At 44.2% G+C, this 17202-nt stretch overlaps 1 protein-coding gene across 1 annotated transcript; it reads left to right on the forward strand.

Moving 5' to 3' along the window:
• The first annotated feature begins 550 nt into the window (after positions 1-550).
• Positions 551-2095, forward strand: LOC134983806 (gastrula zinc finger protein XlCGF57.1-like). Its single transcript, XM_063949435.1, has one exon. It carries the CDS (start codon positions 586-588, stop codon positions 2044-2046), a length of 1461 nt encoding a protein of 486 aa, XP_063805505.1. The 5' UTR covers positions 551-585; the 3' UTR covers positions 2047-2095.
• Positions 2096-17202: the final 15107 nt, after the last annotated feature.

The raw sequence follows: 17202 nt of genomic DNA on the forward strand, positions 1-17202 counted from the left end.
GTAAAATACCTTGTTCCACACCTACTCTGCTGTAGCAATATACATTATATAAGGGTGAGTAACACATGTACAGGCTTACCAGCGTATGAGCACACACATAAAGGAATGCTACCTTACCAATGCTTCCAGGAGTAACGTTAGGAGACATTTCTCTGATCCATCAGCTCATATGACTGATGTTATTGTTCATCTAGAATCTCCAATTCATACGATATGTTCCCCATCCATTGTTTTACATTGGTGCTGACATAGGACTTGGCGAGTGACTATATCTCCATTTATACTTCATGGTTAGTTACCAGTACAAGAGAGAGATATATCCAAGTCTTATTATAATATTACATTTGTTATTGTGAGTGTTCTCAGGAGGGTGGACACAATGATAGTCTGAGACATAATATTATAAAGCCTTCATTAGATGTTATGTTTTATTATACACACACATTTACAATTAAGTGTCCCAGAGAATCGTCTTCTCCTATTGTTTACAAGATTAATATTGTTACGGAAAATGTCACATTTCCATAATGTATTTTATTTCCAGCAGATGGACACACAAGCAGGAATATCTCAGAAGGACATCTAATGTTATCCCCGGATTGTGACATAAAAGATAATGACAGTAGACAGGATTCTCCAGGAGATAACCCCATTACCCCAATTATACATCCAGCTCTATCAGCTGCTCCCTCTGATCCTGGGAAATGTTCTCCTGATCACTCTGATATTGGTGCATCTGTTACAGCTCTGACAGTAGATACAGTGTTTCCGTGTTCTATAGATGCCAAATGTTTTACACAGAACACAAAGCTTATTACCCATCAGCCAGCTAAGGCAGGTGAGAGGCCATTTCCATGTTCTGAGTGTGGGAAATGTTTTACACAAAATTCACAACTTGTTACACATCAGCAAAGTCACACAGGTGAGAAGCCATTTCCATGTTCTGAGTGTGGGAAATGTTTTGTATCGAAATCACATCTTGTTATACATAACAGAAGTCACACAGGTGAGAAGCCATTTTCTTGCTCTGAGTGTGGGAAATGTTTTACATGGAAATCACAACTTGTTACACATCAGAAAAGTCACACAGGTGAGAAGGCATTTCCATGTTCTGAGTGTGGGAAATGTTTTACACACAAATCAGATCTTGTTATACATCACAGAAGTCACACAGGTGAAAAGCTGTTCTCTTGCTCTGAGTGCGGGAAATGTTTTCCACGGAAATCACATCTTGTTAGACATCGCAGAAGTCACACAGGTGAGAAGCCATTTTCTTGCTCTGAGTGCGGGAAATGTTTTTCACGGAAATCACATCTTGTTAGACATCAGAAAAGCCACACAGGTGAGAAGTCATTTCCGTGTTCTGAGTGTGGGAAATATTTTTCACGGAAATCACATCTTGTTAGACATCACAGAAGTCACACAGGTGAGAAACCATTTTCTTGCTGTGAGTGTGGGAAATGTTTTACACCGAAATCAGATCTTGTTATACATCACAGAAGTCACACAGGTGAGAAGCCATTTCCATGTTCTGAGTGTGGGAAATGTTTTACACACAAATCAGATCTTGATGTACATCACAGAAGTCACACAGGTGAGAAGCCATTTCCATGTTCTGAGTGTGGGAAATGTTTTGCACAGAAATCAGATCTTGTTATACATCACAGAAGTCACACAGGTGAGAAGCCATTTTCTTGCTCTGAGTGTGGGAAATGTTTTACAAAGAAATCATATCTTCTTACACATCAGAGAAGTCACACAGGTGAGAAGCCATTTTCTTGCTGTGAGTGTGGGAAATGTTTTACACGGAAATCCCAACTTGTTACACATCAGCAAAGTCACACAGGTGAGAAGCCATTTCCATGTTCTGAGTGTGGGAAATGTTTTGCACAGAAATCAGATCTTGTTATACATCACAGAAGTCACACAGGTGAGAAGCTATTTTCTTGCTCTGAGTGCGGGAAATGTTTTACAAATAAATCACATCTTGTTAGACATCAGCGAACTCACACAGGTGAGAGGCCATTTCTATACTCTGAGAAATAAATCAGCACTTGCACACAATAAACATCACTCAGGTGAGGAACCATTTTAATCTTCTGGAGTATTCTCATCATTGCCATGCGTTGTTCTTCAAGGTTCTTATCCTATCTCCTATGCTTTTTGCAATATACATGTTACCACTGGGTGAAATAATCAGATGGCATGCCATCCTCTACCACTGCTACGCCGATGACCTGTCTTTTGCTCCAGGTACTGAGAACCCAGTAACAATCCTAAATGGTTGTCTAGCTGAGCTCCAAGTGTGGATAATGCCAGTTGATTGTGACTCAGTCCTGGTGAAACAGGTCCTTGTGATAGAAGCTCACCAACAAAGGGCAGGGCTACAGCTCAGCTTTGCAAACCAACTAGACTTGCGCTTGGGGGTTCAGAGTTACAAAATGCTGATCCTGTGTGGAATCTTGGTGTCCTGGATGGTGGAGTGACACTTAGACATCGGTATCTGCCACAATCAGATCCTCATCTGAGGAACATAGCCAGACTCCAGCACTTTATTCCCGCAGAAGATCTACCTACAGTCATACGTGTACTTGTATCATCACGCATAGACAACTGCAATGTCCTCTACCTGGGTCTCCCAGCAAAAGAATTGCACCGCTTGTAGCTTGTACAGAATGCAGCAGCCAGGCTGTTACCTAACCAGCCCATTCCTGCCACATAACACCCATTCTCTGCTCCCTTCACTGGCTGCCTGTAAGATGGTGACTATTATATAATCTTACCGACTTTCCCAGCCCTACATGACCAGGGTCCATGGTACCAGAAGCAGCTTCTGCCTCCTTACTGCCCTGCTTTCTTCCACCTGCAGATGAAGGACTGTTACCAGCAGTACAAAGAATCCCCAAGAAGTTCTGAGATGAGAGAAGGGGAGACATGGTGGTGGCACTAGTGCTGTAGCGGGGGCTGCCGGAGGCACTGTCTATAGATAATATTGTCCCCAAGCAGCGCTAAGGTGTCAGAGTGGAGACAGGGCAATGGCAGTAATGGGGGGGAGGCGGGGTTGGTGGCAGTAGCTGGAGGGGAAGGTGGCATTTGGGGAGACAGGGCGGTGGCAGTAGTGGGGGGAGATGGGGTGGTGACAGTAGTGAAAGGAGACAGGGTGGTAGTGGGGGGGAGACGGGTGGGTGGCAGTTGTGTGGGGAGACAGGGTGGTGGCAGTAGTGGGAAGGAGTCAGGGCGGGTGGCAGTAGTGGGGGGAGACAGGGCAGTGGCAGTAGTGCTGTAGCGGGGGCTGCCGGAGGCACTGTCTGTGGGTAATATTGTCCCCAAGCAGCGCTAAGGTGTCAGGGGAGACAGGGCAGTAGTGGGGTGGGGTGGGTGGCAGTAGCTGGAGGGGCGGGTGGCATTTGGGGAGACAGGGTGGTGGCAGTAGTGGGGGAAGATGGGGTGGTGGCAGTAGTGGAAGGAGACGTGGTAGTAGTGGGGGGAGACGGGGCCGGTCGCAGTTGTGTGGGGAGACGGTGGTGGCAGTAGTGGTAAGAGACAGGGTGGTGGCAGTAGTGGGGAGGAGTCAGGGTGGGTGGCAGTAGTGGAGGGAGACAGGGTGGTGGCAGTAGTGGAAGGAGACAGGGTGGTAGTAGTGGGGGATATGGGGTGGGTGGCAGTTGTGTGGGGAGACAGAATGGTGGCAGTAGTGGAAGGAGACAAAGCAGGTGGCAGTAGTGGGGGGAGACAGGGCTGATGGTCACAGTACAGTACCAGGGGCTGCTGGAGGCAGTAAAGAGGTATGGGTCCCGCACAGAACCAGTTGATAATTAGACTTAATGATGATTATGCTTCCTTATTTATAATTAATCCCTTGTATGTGTTACTGTTATTTGCTGTGTCAGCCTTTATGTGTGTTCTGTGTAATAATCCTGAAAGTAATGCTGCTACCGATCTCATCATTTGTGGTAACTTGGAAAAGATGAGATATGAGGTGCACTCTGGAAGCTTATAGGGGGTTAATCAGAGATGATCGCAGATGTGACATCACGCAGCCCCTGGTAAATGGTCCTGTCCCGCCCGCGTTCACGTCTCAGGGATGCGGCCACAATGTGTGTGTCTGCGCATGTGCATATTGCCACCACCAGCAAACTGCTGCGGGCAGCTATTGCGGCTGGGTCTGAATGGCCCCCATAGGGTTTTGGCTCTCATGATATGAATCTGTTTTACTTACCTGCAATACTATAATGTAACTTGAATTGTTTCTGTGCTTTAAAGGATATTTTATCCATGTTGTGCAGAGTAAAGTACACTGCTCCAAAAAAATAAAGGGAACACTAAAAAAAAAAACATCCTAGATCTGAATGAATTAAATATTCTTATTAAATACTTTGTTCTTTACATAGTTGAATGTGCTGACAACAAAATCACACAAAAATGATCAATGGAAATCAAATTAATTAACCCATGGAGGTCTGGATTTGGAGTCACACTCAAAATTAAAGTGGAAAAACACACTACAGGATGATCCAACTTTGATGTAATGTCCTTAAAACAAGTCAAAATGAGGCTCAGTAGTGTGTGTGGCCTCCACGTGCCTCTATGCCCCTCCTACCAGACTCAGTTTAGAAAATGAGCCCAGAGGAGCCGGTCACAGCTAGGGGAGCTCTACAGAGCTCTTTTAGTAAAATCTAGAGGGAGGAGCCAGCCCACATTGTTAAACTCTTAAAGTGCCAATGGTTCCTGGTGGACCTGTCTATACCCCATGGTACTAATATGGACCCCAGCATCCTCTACGGACTACGAGAAAAGTTTTTACCGGTAGGTATATAAAATCATCTAAGAAAAAATGGTCTATAACAATTAGGGGTAATCCTTATTATTCACTATTGTAAAATATTCCAACGTTTTGGAACGCACAGCCATATTCCTTTGAGCCGGTGGAACGCATATTAAGGAGATGCGAATCACAGGCGATCCCATTTTGATGTTTGAAACGTAAAAACGTAACATACGGGCACTAGTGGAACGCATGGGAAGGGAAGTGCGTCACCTGGTGGGCCGAATCTCATTGGCTTAGTTATTTAATTGAAAGCACGTCCCATTTAGATATCTTTGGAGCGGACACATTGGCCCTGGTCATAGGCTTAAATCCTCTGACATTCATTGGCCAGTGGTCATGGTTGCCATGACAACCCGAAAAAACAGAAGTAAACATTAATGCCATGGAAATTGTACAATGTGACTGTTTATTACATATCAAATGGTGACTGTACCAAGCTTCAATGGTCAAAATGTACATTTAGTTTATGGATTATCCTCATTTTCCAAAGTAATATATGTATCTGCCTAATTGAATTAGGAGTGGGCGGGACTATACAGAGTTTAAATAGATGGCTCTGGGATCTGACACACACCATCACCCTGAGAAAGACTAAAGCAGTCGAAACGCGTTGGTGGGGTGGTTGTTTGGACACCCAGACCTGTACTTGTGGCATCCAGCAGAGTGGTGAGAATAGATGGGCCCTTTTTGTTATTTATCCGCTCAGCTGTGATTTTGTTTCCATTGACCCAAGTCAGGCCATTTTGGTGTGCATTTGTGTTTTATATATTTATACCCATTAAATACCGTTTTTATCACTATATGGTTGTTTTTTTGGGAGCTACGTTACCTCTGTGGAAAAGAAACCGCTACGGGAATTTACAACATCAGTTTCAAGTAAGCTTATGTGTAAGCCTGGCTAGTTACCTTATCAGCCTATAAAGAACGAATCTTTTGTAAAGCCTGAGAGATATGGCTGTATAAACTTGAGAGTGAGCATTTATAGAATGATATCCTTTGCACACCTCGGGTGGTCCTGTTACACACACTGTGTGCTCACGGAGTGGGGGTTCTGTCTCACCTGCACCCACATCTTATACTATATTTTATAAAGAAATACTACACATTGGTATTTTTTATTTATTTTTTTAAATTCATGGACGTTAACCTGTGGGAATATCCTTGACCGTGTGGGGGAGATAAAGAAACAGCTACATGACCATATACAACTTGTCTCAAGTAAGCACACGTGTAAGCGTGATATTCTCCTGATCTTTTAAGTGTGAGAGATTTTGAATATATGAAGCAACGATACCTTTATAAGCATGGAATTTGCTGTCTGATGTAAGCTTATGAGTGAGCATCAATCTTCTCTGACCGTCTCACGTTTCTGGTGGTCCCGTAATATCCATTTCATGTTCACAAAGTAAAAGATTTCTGCTGGATTTATCTCCATTCCCCATTATTAATTTGACATTTGAGGAGTCTACTACACATTGGATTTTCTTTCTATATTTTCTATTTACATATGGTCATCCATTGGGAAGAGACTGTATATTCGTGAGTTATAAAGAAATAAGAAACGGAAACCGTCAACATCATACAAGGACATTTCGTATTATAAGTATCTGGTACCCTTCTTTGTTTGGCGCATGACAGTATCCCCCTCTTTTGCATTGTATTCCCTGTTGTTTCCAGTCTTCATAACACTGGAAGAGATTCTTGATTGCTGCCTTCATTGTCCAGCGCAGGTGTAAACTATTCTCTTCTTTTGAATGGGCTTTACACCCCGAGTTCTTCCACACTCTGGTAGACAAGTGGGAGTTACTGAAGATAGATCTCATGCCATGCCGTCCCGTCAGAACAACAAAGTTCACGCATACGGGTCAAGAACAAAGGATCCCAGGACAACCTTTGTGGATGCCCTGTCAGTGAGATGGGAATTTTGTCTGGCCTATGTGTTTCCACTGATCGCCCTGTTTCCCAGGGTGATGCAAAAAGGGAAAAGGCGCCGTGATACTAATAGCTCCGGCTTGGCACAGAAGACATTGGTACACAGATCTGCAGAGGATATCGATGGATGCTCCATTTCTACTTCCTCAACATCCAGATCTGCTGTCTCAGGGTCCTTGCTATTACAAGCACCTGGATCAACTGTCTTTGACGGTGTCGCTCTTGAGACTTCCATTCTGAAAGCAAGAGGATTCTCACAACTGCTAATTCAAACAATGCTTAAAGCAAGGAAACCATCCTCAGCTCGCATTTATCACCGAATATGGCAAGCCTATATTCAGTGGTGCACTGACCGGAAATTTGACCCTAGGTCTTTCAGAGTTTCCAGAGTCCTAACATTCCTTCAGGCAGGAATGGATAAAGGTCTACGGGTGGCTTCCTTGAGAGTTCAGGTGTCAGCATTGTCTGTATGGTTCCAAAAGAAAATTGCTAACCTACAGGATGTGTGCACTTTCTTCCAGGGAATGCTTCACATCCAACCTCCCTGCAGTGCCTTGGGATTTAAGTTTAGTACTAAAGGCACTTCAAGTTGCTCCATTTGAACCACTACAGCAGGTGGATCATAAATGGTGGACAGCTAAAGCTCTCTTTCTACTGGTTGTTGCTTCAGCTAGAAGAGTGTCAGATTGAGGGGCATTATTATGTCGCTCCTTTTCTGATTTTTCATCCAGATAAGCGGTTCTTAGAACCAAATCTTGTTACCTTCCTAAGGTGGAGTCTAAATTCCACCTTAACGAAGAAATTGTTGCCCCGGCCTTCCAAGGGCCGGACCTTTCTGTGGAAGATGTATCATTGGACATAGTTCGTGCCTTAAGGATCTACGTGGATCATATCAGTGCCATCAGAAAGACAGACACTCTCTGTTCTCTATGGATTTTACAAGAGAGGATGGACTGCTGACAAGCAGACACTGGCGAGGTGGCTTCAGATGACGATTTCAGAAGCATATTCTCAAGCTGAACTCCCTATTCCGGCTAATATCTCTGCTCACCCTACACGTAAGGTAGGTCCATCATGGGCAGCACAACGTAGTGCTTCAGCTAAACAGATATGTAAGGCAGCCACATGGTCTTCCATTAACACATTCATTATACATTATGCCTTTGATACCTCAGAATGCTGAATTCAGGCAAAGGATTATCCTGCCAATCAGGAGCCTCCCCACCACTAAATTTGCTTTAGGACGTCCCAATGTTATCCTGTGGATAACCTGTGGACCCTGCAGGAGAAATATTACTTATGGTAGACTTACCGTTGATAACTCTATTTCTCCTTAGTCCACAGTATCCACAGGGATCCCACCCTGATGCACCTGATTTGAGGATCCTTTCACCTACTAACATCTTCCTTCTTGTACAGAAGGGTGTGCATGTGTGTTCTTCTCACCTGATTAGGGCTTTCTATGATGCTCCTGCCTTGAGCTTTGGAAAAGAACTGAATTGCCTGAGCCAGGAGGCGGGGATATAGGGGACTGGCCCATTGCATTCTGGAAGTCCGAAAGCCTTTGATCGTTGGTACCAATGCACTGATGCTACCTCATATCCCAAATGTATATCCTGTGGACACTGTGGACTTAGAAGAATTAGAATTGTCGACGGTAAGTCTACCATAACTACATATATTTCTGGCATGGTGTGGCTGCTTGCTGGGGCGCAGGCTTGAGGCTCCTCATGCCACGTGACACAATGCTTAGGATATATCTGGTGCAGCCCCTGTCATGTATCCACATGCTCCTGTATCAGCCGGCCTCAGGGAATTGGCTAATAAACGGCTTCTGTTACTGAGTTGGCAGCATCTGAGTCTTGCTACCGTCGTCTTAGGTATATAATACATTTATTGAGCTTGTGTATGGGAACCAGCATTGAGGATCCTGCACATTCCCTGCTGATTTCCTGTCCCCTGGCACTTGGATGACGGCCTTCTCTGGCTTCTGATCCATGGCCTTAAGGGCACACCAATGGTTCCTAATGGAAGTATCTTCAGGAGCGGTCACGTCTAAGGAGGAGGACAGGGCCTCTTGCATAATTCTGGTGCCTTCAGCATCTATTACTATATAATCCTGCAATCTCCAAGGTGGTAAAGGAGGAGTAGCGGGAAAAGGCGACCAGGACCCTATCAGAGGGGTGTGATCAGACCATGAAATTACTGTCGGTAGAAAAATTCAAGCGACCAGGTTCTGGGATACACTGTGATAAATATGGAGACTGACACAGGACATTTCATAAAGGAGAAGCATTTATTTCTCTAAGTTACAACAATGAGAACCTGCAAATAACAAGTTATACTCAGTTACAATAATAGGAAGAACAAATTAGAATACTCAGCTCTTATCTCAGATGTTTCATGATCTGTCCCAGAGGATGGTCATCGATTAAGTAGTTTAAACAATATAGTTCAGTCGCCCTCAGGGTCCTCCTTTAATAACTCTGTCTGAATTTATTAAACTGAGGTGGATTTATAGAAGTCTATATCCGCTGCAGACAGCCCTAGCTTCAATCAGAACTGACCTGCTATGTGTAAGTCTCTAGGCTGTATACCCTGCAAGGATACGCTGACATTGTCTTACCAGATATTACATTCAGGTCTGTGATGCTGGGTGCAGTAGTCATTCAGTATAACATCATTTATCTTATCCTGGACAACTGTCCCCTTTCACCTACTTATGTATACAATACCCCAAACATCTTACTAGACAGTTTCCATCTGAGATGCTGATAATAGGAAGATATATTTATTATAATCATCCAGCCTAAAAGCTGTGTATATTCTTCCCACTGACTGTGTCCTTCACAATAGGTCAAAGGTAGAAGACAACTGTGGATCTATGTTTCTAACTGGTTTCTTAAGCACTAATCATAATAAAAGTACATATATAAAGTAATAAGGTCATACGTATACAAAATGAAGTTACACATGGACAAAATGGCATCTAAAAAGTAGTAACTAATATCACCCTATATTGAAATATATTAATGTGAGGGATCAATTGTAACGACCTAGAACACGGTCTATTCTCTAATATGACCTGTGTACAGCAGAGTAATAAGTATAATCACGCACACCTGGATGTCTATTTCTCCAAGACTTCATCATAGAGGTCAAATTCAGCTAAAAAAGGGAGCATGAGGAAGCTGAGGAACGGGCGGCATTACTGGTCTGTTCATCAGTAGTGGAGGATCTATCAAGATGAGGGTCTGGAGCAAGAGTAACATCTCCCATAAGGAGAAGTGCAATTTCTTGTAGCTTTTGGAAAAAAAATATTTAAAAAATTGGGGCTGTCTGGGATGAGGGGCATAGAGAGAAGTGAGGGGGACATATTTATTATGAATTTTCCCAACTAGAATCCAATATTTACCATTGCAATCCACCCACTTGCTTTCCAGGTGAAAGGGGCAGGATCTATTAGAAAGGATGGCTACACCACAGGAGATAGAGCATGCTGGGTAGTTATTGGTAAACTCAGGGGGAGAGTGCAATGGAACATGTGATTCCTGAGTGGCTACCACCGCCGCCTTCTGGTCAGTGAAATATTTTATTGCAAGACGTCTCTTATGAGGTGAATTAAGACCTTTTACATTAAGACTTAAAAACTTCACCATGCTAGAGAGAGATCAGATCATGGTATGAAACATCTAGGATCATCTGTGTAAAGTCCAGTAGAGCCTGTAGGGCGTGTGCATACTTCAATCTATCAGACAGAAAAAATAAAATAGGGAACAAATATGAGAGACAAAAAGAAATAGCGTCCATAAAGGAGCTAGAGATTCCGTCACTAGGGAACCGTGACAGAAAGGTAGAAAAAGGTGGCGGTCGGGCCTAAAAGGGAAACCCACCAACTACCCCAAGTAGCCATATGAGAGTGTAACATCTAGTCATCATAGTAACAATTGTACAAAGAAATATCAAATCTCAATGTAACCAAAGGAGGTAAAGGCCAAGAACATGGCCTGATATCCAATTTAGGTTCTACCAACACCGTTATAAGGGCAACAGGATGTTACATGAATCAGTCATGCTTTACCTGAACACCCAAACATTCTAGAAAGGTATTATGAAACAAAACAATGGAAAGAATGTCAGACCGTATACCATATAGCAATTAAATAGCACAGGAAATTAAGATAACGAGATTTATGGTAAGAACTTACCTTTGTTAAATCTCTTTCTGCGAGATACAATGGGCTCCACAAGGATAGACATTGGGGTGTAGAGTAGGATCTTGATCCAAGGCACCAACAGGCTCAAAAGTTTTGATTGTTTCCAGAATGCATAGCGCCGCCTCCTCTATAACCCCACCTCCCTGCACAGGAGCTCAGTTTTTAGTTAACCAGCCCAATGCAGTAGCAGGTAAAAGAGACAACAACAGTTAGTAGCCACATACATCACATTCTCACGACAGGAGAAAGTGTCAGCGGCTAATGCCATACCAACCCAAAAAAAGCTAACTGCGTCAGGGTGGGCGCCTTGTGGAGCCCAGTGTACCTCGCAGAAAGAGATTTAATAAAGGTAAGTTCTTACCATAAATCTCATTTTCTGCTGCGGGGTACACTGGGCTCCACAAGGATAGACAATGGGGATGTCCTAAAGCAGTTCCTTATGGGAGGGGACGCACTGTAGAACCCGGCGTCCAAAGGAAGCATCCTGGGAAGCGGCAGTATTGAAGGCATAGAAACTTATGAACGTGTTCACTGAGGACCACGTAGCCGCCTTGCTCAATTGTTCAAGGGTCGCACCACGGCGGGCCGCCCAATAAGGTCCAACAAGCCGAGTAGAATGGGCCTTAATGTTAGCAGGAGCCGGAAGGCCAGCCCGAACATAAGCATGTGCAATCACCATTCTAATCCAACAGGCCAGGGTTTGCTTGTGAGCAGGCCAGCCATGTTTGTGAAAACCAAACAGAACAAAGAGGGAATCAGACTTCCTGATGGAAGCTGTCCTCTTCACATAGATACGGAGAGCCTGTACCACATCCAAAGACCGCTCTTTGGAAGACAAATCAGGATAGGCAAAGGCCGGAACCACGATCTCCTGATTAAGGTGGAACGATGAGACCACCTTATGTAAATACCCGGGACAAGTCCTAAGAACCGCCCGGTCATGGTGAAAAATCAGATTGGGGAACTACAAGACAAGGCACCCAAATGCGACACTCGTCTAGAAGAGGCAATAGCCAGTAGAAACAAGACCTTAAGAGAAAGCCACTTAAAGTGCACCAATTCAAGTGGTTCAAAGGGAGACTCTTGTAATGCCTCCAAAACCACCGACAAATCCTAAGGAGCCACAGGCGGGACATAGGGAGGTTGAATCCGCAAAACACCCTGAGTGAAGGTATGTACATCAGGTAAGGTTGCAATTTTTCTCTGGAACCAAACCAACAAGGCAGAAATATGAACCTTGATGGAAGCCAGATGCAGGCCTAAGTCTAGGCCCTGCTGAAGGAAAGCCAAAAGCTTGGCTGTACTAAACTTGGAAGCGTCATGATTGTTAGATGCGCACCAAACAAAGTAAGAATGTCAGACCCTATGGTAAATCCAAGCAGAAGCCGGTTTCCGGGCCCACAACATAGTCTGAATGACCGCCTCAGAAAATCCTTTAGCCCTCAAGACGGAAGCTTCAAGAGCCATGCCGCCAAGCCCTAGTAGACACAGGGGCCCTAAACGAGGAGATCTGGTCGTTGTGGAAGTAGAATGGGATGCTCTAGCGAGAGGCCCTGGAGGTCTGAGAACCAGTGCCGTCTGGGCCACGCTGGAGCTATGAGAAGCAGGCTTCCTCCTTCCTGCTTGAACTTCCGGATTACCCTGGGCAGAAGTAACACCGGAGGGAACACGTACGGCAGCCAAAAGGTCCATGGAACCACCAGCGCATCCACGAATGCTGCTTGAGTACTTGGCAGACAGGCTGTTTTAGCAGATGCCAAATCAGCCACTCTCTTATTAAGGTCCTCTCCGAAAAGGATATCTCCCATAAAAGGTAGTACCTCCAGGGTTTTCTTAGAGACCAGATCCACAGACCAGGACCGCACCCATAAAATCCGGCAGGACAGAACGGACGTAGTAGAAGCCTTGGCCGCCAGGATACCGGCATCAGAAGCCGCCTCCTTAATATAGTGAGAAGCTGTGACTATATACTATAAGCATTGCCGAGCATGGTCAGAAGAGATTTCAGCTTCCAACTCCTGGGCCCACGCTTCAATAGCTTCTGCAGCCCATGTTGCTGCAATAGTGGGCCTATGCGCAGCACCCACTAGGGTGTAAATCGCCTTTAGACAATGACTACCCTCCACACACTTATCCGTAGGCTCTTTTAGAGACGTGACGGTAGTGCTGATGAGACCACCATCCTTGCCGCATGTGAATCCACTGGCGGAGGCGTTTCTCAATTTTTACTCAGCTCCGGCGTGAGGGGATAGTGAGCAAGCAGCTTCTTGTGAGGCTTGAACGTCTTTCCTGGATTTTCCCAGGATTCCTGATGTTTATCAACAAGATGATCAGAAGGAGGTAAAACTTGTTTAGCCACCTTCTGACGCTTAAACCTGTCCGGTTTCTTAGGAGGAACGGACGGCTCCGGGTCATCCGTAATTTGAAGAATGATCTTGATAGCCTCCAATAAATCAGGAACATCCACTTGTGAAACACCATCCCCATCAGGAGCATCCAGATCGGTATCTGTGGGATCAGTATAAATGCTATCTTCATCAGACGAGCTGTCAGGGACAGCAGTGGATTGTGAGGAAGTAATGACCCGCTTGGATGACCTCTTGGTCTTATGCGGCCGAGGGTTAGACTTCTTAGTAGTCAGGGAATGGCTCAATTGCTATAACTGAGTGGACAATTGATCTGCCCACGACGGATTAACCGCGGGGACCATGAACTGTTGCACCGACACAGGAGGTCCCATAGGGGGCGTTAGTCTGGTAACTTGCATAGTCAGTAGCGTGGAGAAGGTAGCCCACAGTGGGTCATTCTGAACCCCCGTTGCTACCGTCCCACTGGGGGGCAAGGAACCCCCAGAACCAGAACCCTCAGCTACTACGTTTTCCTCAAATGTGTCTGCAGCTTCATCACCACTCCCGGTGGGATCAGCCACAGAACCTGTCAAAGTCAGAAAAATATCACTATGCACACTGCCATATTTGCACCTCATACATGTCCGCGCTGCGCATGCGTGCGCTCTCCCGTGCGTGCGCATACCCGCTGTTACGTGCACCCGCAGGCGCACTGTATGCGCATTTACGGTCGAGTTTCTGTGTGCCCAGCGTGCGACTCAATCGTTACATAATTTAACCATATAATGTATTTTATAAGTTAATATTCCCCTGAGTCCAGCAGGTATCAGTGGGTCTCAAATGGCTCTTTGACCTTAGAGATTCCCCAAACAATATTTTGCATGTTGGGAGGGCTTCACATCTTCATATGCATAGTTAAGCACAGGAATAGTAATTGAAGATTAATTGTATTCCGAATCAGTATCTTTCCCGCAGACGGAGTACAATAGCCTTTAATTACACTGAGCTTTGAGACTCAATGAGGAGGGCCAACACCTGTGTTTACGAAATGGGGCTGGATTTGTCTCCAGAAGAATGATTGCTGAGATGTCATTGTCTCAACTGAAAGTGGACATCATGAATATCGAACAAAACCCAGAGACAGGGTTTTGTTTTGTATTCGTCAAACAATAGCTTCCCACAAGACAGGAATGTGTTAGTCATCACCCATTGTTTTGCATAACCAAGGCCACTGATACAAGACAGCCCACATACTGTGAAAGACACACTTCCTGTGGTTGACACACCCCCACAGCTGGAATGCAGGTATGATATTATCCACTGGAAATCACAGGGCTCACTCACTCACACAGCTACCTGGCACCCAGCAGCATGGCTGCTTCATCCCTAGGGCTGACCTCCAAGCGGAAGGCTAAGTATAGAATTCACATGGCTAGATAAGGAAATATAGACAGATTGCTTTAAGGTCAATGGTGCTGGTTTAAATAGGATATTGTAACTTGTTTGTGTGATAGATCTGGGAATCTGTGATGGTAGCTGGGACATTAGACAACCTGTAGCATAGCATTTGTGGTATTTGTTTGCCTATGGTGATTTAAAATAGATTGTGCTGGTTTGTTATAATATATCTTGTTAATCATGAATACCACCATGCAGTTACTTTTGAATATGTGCTTGTAGCAATGGCAGGCTGATACTTGTGGGTACCTGGTGGTCTGGTCTTGTGATAGCTCATATGCTCTGGTTATTGAGATACTGTGTTTGCTTGAAATTGTGAAAGGTGATTTAGATGGTTTGGAATTGTAAAATCAGAACATATGCATTGTTTTGAGGCTTGGACATTTTGGAATAAAATTGAGTCTTGTGTCTTCTGCTATGTGATTGTGGTGTAGCAGAGAGTGCCATGTGTTTGGACCTGCAAATCTAAAATGGCTGCTAGCATCCCCCTTTCAACCATGTGGTGCAGTCTTTGGAATCATGGGAGGTTATTCCCAAAATGGAGTCTAGCTTCTGCCCCATGTGGCATTGTAGGGACAATTGTGTTGCTGGGTGTTGTGTATATAGGGACAGGCAGCCTGGGTAAGCTCAAGTATTTTCTCCACAAAGATTCTCAGCATTGACTAACTGCGCAGCGATTGTTCCTCACATGTGTAAGTTCCTCTGCAGCCATATAATCATATTGTCTTTATTGTTATTGTGAGCCATATCTCTCTCTCTCTCTCTCTCTTCTCCCCTTTTTTCTCTCTTTTCCTCTTAAAGTATTATTGTACCATTATTGTATTTCATGTGTAGTTATCTGGTTAGTTAGTCTATGTTATATTGGTAGTGTATAGCTTGTATTGTATTATTCTTTTTGAACGTTCATTCTCTTACTAAAGGCGTTAGAACCTTAGACCGGTATTTGATTGGTTATTATAAATGCATAAAGGTTTCTCAGAGCGTCATAGTCGCACATACAGCTTTTGAGCTAACAAGGTTACACTGCATTACATCTACACATTGTCACTGCACAAATGTTTACAGTATAAGTACATTCCTTAAGGTATAGTTAAGGGAGTACCCTTGCGGTACTTTTTGCGCCAATGGCGTACTGTGTTCTTTAACCTTTAACGTGTTTTTAATAGGACAAATATTATAGACATTGTCAATTGGCGGCTCGTCGGTCCTTCACATATCTATACTAGGTAACTCCAGCAGACATTATCCATCAGCAAAGGGCGGGAGGTTATATTCCTCGTAGTGCTGTCTGGATAAGCGTCTGTTTCGCTTAGTAAAGGGTGCTGAAGTAATCCGGAACTGGAAGGTAAGAACAGTACGTTATTGTCTTTGTAAATCTGGTTTTTATTTCTATTTGGTGCCAACTACACACGCAGATTGGATGGTTTGTCTGTTTAAATAGGTTTAAAATTATTTTTAATCGCTCTGCATAGCATGATAACTTTAGGAGTTTGAATGATGACTTTCTTTGTGACAAGAAGCAGCATGGTCTGTCCACCATTTTGTGTGACCCTCATGGAGGTGAAAGGGGGAGGAGCAGCGGCCATTTTGGGAAGGTCACATTTTTTTATTTATTTTTTTCTCCCTAAGCGGCTGATTTTCAGTTGACTCAGGAAATAATCAGCCATCCATTGTCAAAAAGAAATCATCATTTAATGAGTTTTTTTATGCATTTATTTAATCTATATCATAGTCAATCATAAGTAATAGTGATTGGTACTTATATGTAATATCTATATGCATGTGCTTACATCAATATATGTTATTAGATTAATTTAGAATTGCATGTTCATTTGTGTAATCTTCACATCTCACTTTCCTGGTTGCCATTTTTATAATTGATAAACGTGCTAAGAGAGATTTGCCGCTATTTCATAGTTAAAGAGTAAAAGTAATACATTAAGGTGTAGACAAACACACACAGCTTTGCCTGAGATACAAGGAGAAGTCAGTGTGGTGCTCGGTAGATGATCGGGGATCATCTACATTGATAAACGTGTTAGTTGTGTTACGGTGGATAAAAGACTGGTGTACACGTGTCTCTAACAAAGGGTGAGACTCGCGTACGCAAAAGGCCGACGCACGCAGCGTAAATTACGCAACGGAGCGTTTGGGTACGGGTGTGGTTCGTTTTATCGACAGTGCCTAGGTCGACAATGTTTAGGTCGACCACTATTGGTCGACAGTCACTAGGTCGACATGGATGGAAGGTCGACAGGGTTTCTAGGTCGACATGTGCTAGGTCGACAGGTCTAAAGGTCGACATGAGTTTTTTTTTGTGTGTCGTTTTCTTCGTAAAGTGACCGGGATCCCAAATTAGCGCACCGTGTCCCCTTGCATGGCTCGCTTCGCTCGCCATGCTTCGGGCATGGTGCCTTCG

The sequence above is a fragment of the Pseudophryne corroboree genome (assembly GCF_028390025.1).
Source record: "Pseudophryne corroboree isolate aPseCor3 chromosome 3 unlocalized genomic scaffold, aPseCor3.hap2 SUPER_3_unloc_25, whole genome shotgun sequence".
Classification (NCBI taxonomy): domain Eukaryota; kingdom Metazoa; phylum Chordata; class Amphibia; order Anura; family Myobatrachidae; genus Pseudophryne; species Pseudophryne corroboree.

What these genes read in the sequence shown, in the direction of transcription:
- LOC134983806 (XM_063949435.1), top strand. Translation starts at nt 586, where the DNA reads ATGTTATCCCCGGATTGTGACATAAAAGATAATGACAGTAGACAGGAT.